Source organism: Diachasma alloeum, unplaced genomic scaffold (assembly GCF_001412515.2).
Source record: "Diachasma alloeum isolate Michigan unplaced genomic scaffold, Dall2.0 Dall_scaffold_00327, whole genome shotgun sequence".
In the NCBI taxonomy this organism is placed as follows: domain Eukaryota; kingdom Metazoa; phylum Arthropoda; class Insecta; order Hymenoptera; family Braconidae; genus Diachasma; species Diachasma alloeum.
Genome location: NW_021680466.1, coordinates 636,103 through 644,722, shown reverse-complemented (window position 1 = coordinate 644,722; position 8,620 = coordinate 636,103). Strand labels below are relative to the sequence as shown.

The window sequence follows — 8,620 nt, the reverse complement described above, 5'->3', positions numbered from 1 at the left end:
CCTCTATGCCCCCCCCCCCCCACTTCTCTCACACATACATAACCTCCATTGAAAAATACAATTTTTAAATACCCGAGTTTTGTTTACACAGCGACAGCAAAACCAACAATAAAGATAGACACGCGACACGCAAATGTAAATCAGTTGCATCTTTTAATATCCATTCCACTCCCACCCCTTACTCCCCCCCCCCTTCCCCACCCCCAACGCCATCTCAGCCGCCCACACACACTCGTATCCCATAGCTAGGAACGCGGAAATTGCATTGCGTGTATCAAAAAGCGCGCCATCTAGACGACAGAGAAGAAGTCGGTGGGTCAAGAGGGGTTGGAGGGGTGGGCAAGACGAACTTACGGGATCACTGGTGAAACGGGAAGAACGAGGTTGGAAAGACGCGTTTTGGGAGAGGTTAGGGCTGCCGCCGATTTTTCCACCTTTCTATTTTTTTCAAAAGTCCTCGAGGCACGCGTGTACTTAATTTCACCTGTATATGTACATAAATATGAATATTGGGTCTGTAATGAAAGTCGAAGAGTAATCAAAGGGTAGAATACTCGTGGGGGAGCGAGGGGGAGAAGCGATTTGAGACGCGCGTAATGCCACTGAGTCACGAAAGATTCCGGATTAACGATGCGGGCGCTATTTTTGCGACGAGACTCGAGGTTAAATTTTTTTTGACATTTTCATTTTCATAAAAAGTGCTTTCTGACATTCACTAAAAAATGAGCCCATGTATCTGCATAATTTCAATAACTAATTCCCCCCCCCCGTGGAAATAATTTTTTCATAAAGAAAAAAAATTCTCTGTTGCGAACGAAAAGAAAAAAAATTGTTCCATTTATTTTTGTATTGGAAAATCAATATAATGAGGTGCAGATTGTAATACCCGTGATATATGTGGAAGATTAATATTACCACCCGCGCGTCTTCAATAAACAAATGAGACTTGGCAACGCGGCCCAACAACTGCAGCAGCCAAGGCCTGTCGGGATATTTTTTTTCTCTCTTTCACCTTTTTTTTCTACACTCTGGCCTTAACTTGCATTTCCCCCTTTCCCCAGGTGCCCCTTCTTTCATCCTCATCCCTCCCCTCCCCAACTACTTTTCCCAGCGTCTCTTGTACCTTCGTTATTTGCCTCTTACGTATCTTTTTTCAGCGGCAGCTTCATTCGATTATTTTTTTCCCCCATCGAATTATTTTCCCGAGGTATTTTATTGGCCTTCTGGAATCTCCCCCTGGTAGAGGAGTCATCAAAGACCCTTTTCCGCGAGATGTCCTCTTTGTTTACGTCCTGCGGGTTTATTTTTGTATCATTTTTTGATTGAGAAAACACGTCTGTGCTCATTTCGACGAGAAATAATTTGTAATTCGATAATTCGGGTTGTATAACAGGAAAAAATGAGGTTAAAATTATTGAAAAATTATCGGCATTTCCATGCGATGAAAGAATAGCACTTTGCTCCGTCACTTCTCATTTTTATAACCTCTCAAAATTGAAAGTTCAATAATAATCTCGGTAAGAAAAATAAACTCGATAAAATCGGAGGATCGCGTGCCCGGCGCCAATCCAACTGAAAATAATGCGATTAAATAGTTCGATGGAGCTCCGTTGATATCAAAAGAGTAAAAAGAAAAATCCTTAATATAATTCCGGTTGTCGATTGAGGCAGTCCCAAGAACAATGCTCGAGATTCCTGAGTGATTCCGGCGTCTCGTCGACGCCAGTGAAAAGCTTTTCGGTGAGAAAGTAGGGATGCCCGAGCGCCACGCGACCGTTTGTGTATTACCGCGTTATCACGATGTAGACACTGATAATGCTGGTATAACTATCACAAAACCTGCCGGCTGTGTCCTCCAATACATCGGCCATCTCTTCAGAAAGCAAGAATGGGGGATGTTGCCTCCGATGGGCAGGCAGGCAATTGATGAAATTCCACTCATGCCAACCCGCTTTTGGGACATCCCTAGGGGATTTTTTTCCCGCGAAATTTGACTGTTGAAAGTTCTTCCAAAGAGATTTTGTCCGCAGCGAAAATAACATATTGAAAAATTGAACCAGCCTCAGTCAATAACATACAAGACTACCCCCGATCGACAGAAAAAATCCTAACCTTAAAATATCAAAGAAAACAAATCATTTCACTACAATAAAACAAGTATGTCAAGTGCAGTCGAAAGTATCCAGACGACCTTTCCATTTTTCTTGGCTCGTTATTATCCTACCCTAACCTCTCAGCGGCCATTTACGTATTACCGCGTTATCACGATGTAAGCACTGACAATGCTAGTATAACTATCACAAAACTTGCCGGCTGTATCTCCAATGCCTCATTCCTTGAGGAAGGAAGGCAACTGATGAAATTCCACTGGTGCCAACACATTTTTGGAGCATTCCTAGGGGAATTTTTTCCCGCGAAATTTGAATGTTGAAAGTTCTTCCAAAGGGATTTTGTCCGCAGCGAAAATAACACATTGAAAAATTGAACTAGCCTCAGTCAATAACATACAAGACTACCCCCGATCGACAGAAAAAATCCTAACCTTAAAATATCAAAGAAAAAAAATCATTTTACTACAATAAAACAAGTATGTCAAGTCCAGTCGAAAGTATCCAGACGACCTTTCCATTTTCCCTGGCGCGTTATTACCCTACCCTAACCTCTCCGCAGTTGGTCGCCCAGCGTCTGGCGTTAGTCTGGCCGAGCAAGTCGATTTACCCGGCTTGGTAAAAATCCAAATGGACGATGACTCTTTACCAACCGCCACGGTGAATTGCTTCCCGAATAGCGGGAACTTCTACCGGCGCTTTTCAACCACACTCACTCTGATGTTCGAGTTTATAGTGGTGGTAAAGATAAAGATGTTGAGAGAGTGAGTGAGAGAGATAAATTCCGTATTTCCTCCTGCCTTCGCTCATTGGTTAAAGCTATTGAGTGTCGCCAGTGGTTGTGCGTCCCAAATACGATGAATCCCTCGTGGTTGTGTTATTTCAATCGATATCACTGTTGAGCCGATTTTTTCACAAATCGTCTTATCAGCATCGACCAAGCGGGACCTCGTCTACAAGCCACTCCCACCCTCTCCGCATCTATTCACACGATGATTTTTATGATATTCCATTTTTTTCTCTGCACAAACCAATGACGCCTTTTTTCTATCTATCGCCCTCCTCGGCCTAGGCAAGAAATCGTCCCCCCTTTTAGTTTTCCAACGCCATTCGATAGTGGATGGCGTCGTTGGACAATTGGACTATTCATTATTTAGATCAATTGCTCTCTTAATGAGACCATTCCAATCTCATCAAGACCCAGTTATCGCTCTCCGGTTTTTCAGATAAAAATATTCAAACCCCTTCGCGAACTTGTTTCCGGGAGTGTTCCTGATAAGTGCCGCCATTTTTTTTTTCACAGATCATTGCGATCAGTATCTGAAAATACTCTGGTCTTTCAGCAACTTGTATTTTTCCAATTACCAAACTGATAGTGATAATGTTTACTCGATCTATCCCATAGATGTTTAATCTTTGAACCATCATCCTATTTTTAAAAAAGGGACTTTGTTCTTCATTACGCCTGATCAGCTTCACAATTACGCAATATAATATTGCTATTTTTCTTACATAATGGTAAAGCGTCTTATCTACTCACCAATCCCAGTTTAATAAATCCGTGAACTACAAACTCTAGGCGCCACGCAACAATCGAATGATTTCTTTATTCGCGTTGAGAGAGATGGCAGTGACATATGGTGAATTGACGAGTGGAAAGTGAAAATTTACAACAAAAAATGTATACCGGAAGTGAGAGTCACGGCGGTGGTATGGAGTCACGTTGGCCACCACCCCCGCCATCAACGCCGAATGTACATTCGGAATCAGGACAGATTCAGCAGCAGTCGCATCCCCGTGTCAATGGTTATCAGCACGATCATTCGCCTTATGGTCCACCTCTGTATCAGCATCCCCATCGTCTCCCTTCCCAGGTAATGATGAATGATCAATCAGAGATCGATGATCTTGGAGATGTTGTTTCGAATGTTGTCTTTGTTAGCTTCAACATGATCATTCAGACTGACCAACTGCATCAATGTCAACAGAAAGTCTCTCGTGACTGTATTCTCATACCCGACATTGTTTCACACAACCCATGCTCCGTCAGACCATATGCGAAGGCTGCTCACCAGCGTGGGTGGAATAAAGTGTACGGTTGTCACGTGTGTTTTCATGAGTCAGTGCAGTTTATACAAAACAGAGTGGTTGTACCTAACTCTTTTCCTTTCTTCCCACCTTCTTTCCTACCTTTCTAACTTCCCTCCGGACATATGGCAAGCAGGTGATAGCTGGAGCTTTGTGTTGTTGTAGCCAACTCCTTTTTTTTTCGTAGGTGTTCAGGGTGAAGGGGTGAGAATACTTTTGAGGATTCAGTTTTATTGGGTGTGATTGAGATGGTGGTTTGGTGTTTTGGTTGATGAGGGTTGTTGATGGGTTGTCTGGCCAAATTCGTCATCGATTCTTGATCTTTCAAGGGAGTTGAATCAGCTAGATGGGATGATTTTGACAGAAGGAATCGCCATAACGGCTTGATGTTGGTGTCTTGCATCAATGACTTCGTCATCAATTCTTGACCAGGCTTAATCCATTCGAGGATCAGCTGTCATTCCTACGAGAGTCATTCCCTGTGATCAATAAGCTTTCCGCTGAGATCGTTTCAACAATCGGAATGATAAATAAGGGATTGAAGTTGGGTAAATTTGATGGCTTCTAGGAGGGGTTGTCTGAAAGGGTTGCGTTAACGATCCAGGTGAGCCTGTCGTCAACATTCTTCCATGGATTGGGGACAATCAGGTGTTCAACGAGAAAGTCGACATGATGAGGATACTTTCAAGGATTCCGTGTTACTGAATATAACTGAGATAATGATTTGGTGTTTTGGTTGATGAGGGTTGTTAATGGGTTGTCTGGTCAAATTCATCATCGATTTTTTACCTTTCAAGGGGGTTGAATCAGCTAGATGGGATGATTTTGACAGAAGGAATCGCCATAACGGCTTGACGTTGATGTCTTTCACCAATGACTTTGTCATCAATTCTTGACCAGGCTTAATCCACTCGAGGATCAGCTGTTATTCCTATGAGAGTCATTCCCTGTGATCAATAACCCCTCCGCTGAGATGGTTTCAACAACCGGAATGATAATAAGGGGTTGAGGTTGGGTAAATTTGATGGTTTCCGGGAGGGGTTGTCTCAAAGGGTTGCGTTAACGATCCAGGTGAGCCTGTTGTCGACATTCTTCTATGCTTTGGCGATAGTCAGGTGGGGAATTTGGAAATCAAGAGGTTGAAATCCTCCACTTTGCATACAATCGAAATCTTCATTTCTTTTTTCCTACAAGACGGCGACATTAAAGTCGTAGACTTCCGTTCCTGATGTCTCATTCGCGGTCATATTGCTTCTCTTTTTTTTTCCACTGTCGCCGGTGATAAATCAGAAAAAAAAGTGAGCATAGATTCAAGCCAAGGAGCCCGCGCTATTTTCCGTTCTACAACGAGATAAAAATGTGATTAATGGTCAGTGCGAGTCTCCACTTTGGTACAAAAAACCCATTCGCTAGAAATTTTCCAACCCCTTCTTACGTTTTACGTTCTCTCGCTACTTGGTTCCCCTTTAGACTCAAGAAAAGGAGTGGCTTATGAATAATTTCACCGGCCCGGTGACTGTCGTTGAACATTAAATCTCGATTATTTTTTCATAAAAACCCATTAACCTCCACCCTAAACTTCGAGTCACTACTGAAAATTCAATTGATCATTACAATCGTAAGAAATTTTCGACCCTGAATGTAAGAAGTCTGAAAATAAAGAATATGGAGATGATAAAAGGACAGCACTTCTGCTCCCACGAGGATTAACGTCGATCGTTCAACCCCTTCCTCCTCCCCCCACCCCCTCCGCCGTTCTTCTTCCTCAACTTCAGTCGGAATAAAAATAAGGGAAAAAAACGTGAGAGAAAGGGTGGAAATTTTCCTCAGATGCAATGAGAGAGTGGAAAACGAGGAAGAATAAGTGGTAGAAACTTGTGACAATTTCAATTCGTCCAGTAAAAACCAACCTCTCTTAAAAAGATGAGTAACAGAAAGCCATAAGATTCTTAAAACTTATCACGAGAATTTTTCCACCAATTTTAATTACAGTTTTACCATATTTTAATAAAAATTCCCGTCATTCCTTTTGCCTTCTTTTTCTTCAGTTTAAAGTCTTGAAGACCCGTGACATCACAGTTGTTCATCATCATTGGTAGTTGTTACTGTATATCTGAAGAAAGGACTGGTAATAAAACGTTTTAACCTCCTTCCCCATCGTTTTTTTCACCCACACAACTGAGAGTAGGTGGGGGTGGTACGGTAACACCTGTTCCCCCCTTCCCCCCAACCCGTTATCCGAATAAACCGTCTCTTTTATTTCACCTTTTGCTTCAACCCTTTTTTTGTACTGATGTGTTTTGTCCGGCAATTCATTTGTATTACATTGTGTGCAACTGTCCGTTTATAACCGAGGGCCCATTGATAGGCATGTAAATCAGAAGCTAAGTATCCCCTTTCTGAATAAAGAGGAAATGGTGAAGCGATCGTTCGATTCGTTTGATCGTCTTTCAAGTTTTAGGTAGACGAGAAAAATTAATTCCGTGAAATCGTCGATTATCGCAAGAACGAACGAGTTTACGAGAAAATATCATAAAATCTTTTTTGAAGATGGTAAAATTTCTCATAGAAAAGGTCTTCTGGTATTTTCTCTTAGCGCTACTCATAGCCGAGATAACTGCGTTCGAAAATTGAATGCCATTTTTTAATCAGTCACATGAAAAATTTCAAAAACACAAATTGAATCATCGAAGAGCGCAACAAATCATCATTCATAACCGAGGGCCAATTAATGGGCATATAAATCAGAAGCTGAGTGTCCCCTTTCTGAATAAAGAGGAAATGCCGACGCAATCGTTCGAGTCGTCCGATCGTCTTTCAAGTTTTGAGTAGATGAAAAAAATTGCTTCCCTGAAATCATCGATTATCTCAAGAACGAGTGAGTTTACGAGAAAATATCGCAAAATCTTTTTTGAAGCTGACAAAATTCCTCATAAAAAAGGTTTTCTGGTATTTTCTCTTAGCGCTACTCATGGGCGAGATAACTACGTCCGAAAATTGAATGCCATTTTTTAATCAGTCACCCGAATTATTTCACAAATACAAATTGAATCATCAAACATCATGACATCATCGTTTTATCCGTGATGGTTCAATTCGTATAACCCTGGTTCGCCAGTAAGTACAGCATACCAACTAACCCTAACAGTTCTTCTCGCAGATATTCATGCACAAGAGCGCTATGCAGAGTGCAATGCACGCACGTGATCTTGGGCCTGGTGGTCTTGGTGGTAGGCCTGGTGTACCTGGTCTCGGTGGTCTTGGTGTTGGCGTTGGACCTGGTGGTATGATAACTGGTAATGAAGTGAAACCACATCAGTGCCAACAGTGTTTAAAATCATTCTCGAGTAATCATCAGTTGGTGCAGCATATCAGGGTTCATACCGGTGAAAAACCGTATAAATGCAGCTACTGCGATAGAAGATTCAAACAGCTCAGCCATGTACAGCAGCACACGAGACTTCATACGGGTAAGTCTTTATTCTTGATGATTAATCGTTTGTTTCATTATATCATTAACATCATTTGGGGATTGCTCAGGAGATTCTCCGAAAGAAATTCAAGCGGCATGTGATATAGTCTGGTTTATTTGTTGATTATTGCAAGAATGAGTGGGTCTAGGAGAAAATATCATAAGAACTCTTTTATAGTTGATAAAATTCTACGTAAAAAAGGTTTTGTCATGTTTTTTCATAGAACTACCCATTCTTGAAATAATAAAGGATTTGAAAAACGCCGGAGAAATTGGACTTTTTCAAGACCTCTTCATCAATTCGATGATTATGTAGGGAAGTAATGATTTTACGAGAAAATGTCACAATTGTTTTGTAGACGATGAAATTCTATGTAGAATCTATGTAGGGTTTCTGGTATTTTTTGGTAAAACTACTCATTTCCAAAATAATCCGACTTTTAGAAAAAGTCGCCTAAATTTCATTGTTCCAAGACTTCTTTCTGAATTACCCGATTATCTCTAAAATTATCAACTCCACGAAAAAATATCATAAAATCTTTTTTATAGATGACGAAATTCCCTATAAAAAAGGTTTTTTCATATTTTCCAAAAAAAAAACATCTTCCGGAGATAATCTCCACCAACTGAATCCCATCCACCCAAAAACACAAAAAAACCGCATTATTCAGCAACAAACCTCCATCGCTAATGAATTTAAAATAAAAACCGAATCAACATTCGAGGATCAGAAAAGTTGAATAGGGATGGTAAAGGACGCCTGGGTTAGTATCCGTGCATAACCTTTTTTCAGAAAGAATTTCATTAGAGGATGAAGGTAGTCACTCGGAAGGGATTATCCCGGGAAACGGTCAAGCTCTTGGGCTTCGGGGGTGCCACAACCTTTCCCTATGGTATAAAAATCTCGTTGGACCGAATTAAGATTCACTTTACTCTCCCCCCCCCCCCCCCC

At 41.3% G+C, this 8,620-nt stretch overlaps 1 protein-coding gene across 1 annotated transcript in view; it reads left to right on the top strand.

The window, feature by feature from the left end:
* LOC107040317 (zinc finger protein rotund) overlaps positions 1-8,620 on the top strand; it is a 69,770-nt gene that overhangs the window by 19,893 nt on the left and 41,257 nt on the right. Inside the window, exon 3 of the mRNA XM_029126249.1 lies at positions 7,345-7,666. Coding sequence (XP_028982082.1) covers positions 7,345-7,666 — 322 coding nt within the window. The remainder of the gene's footprint in view (positions 1-7,344; positions 7,667-8,620) is intronic.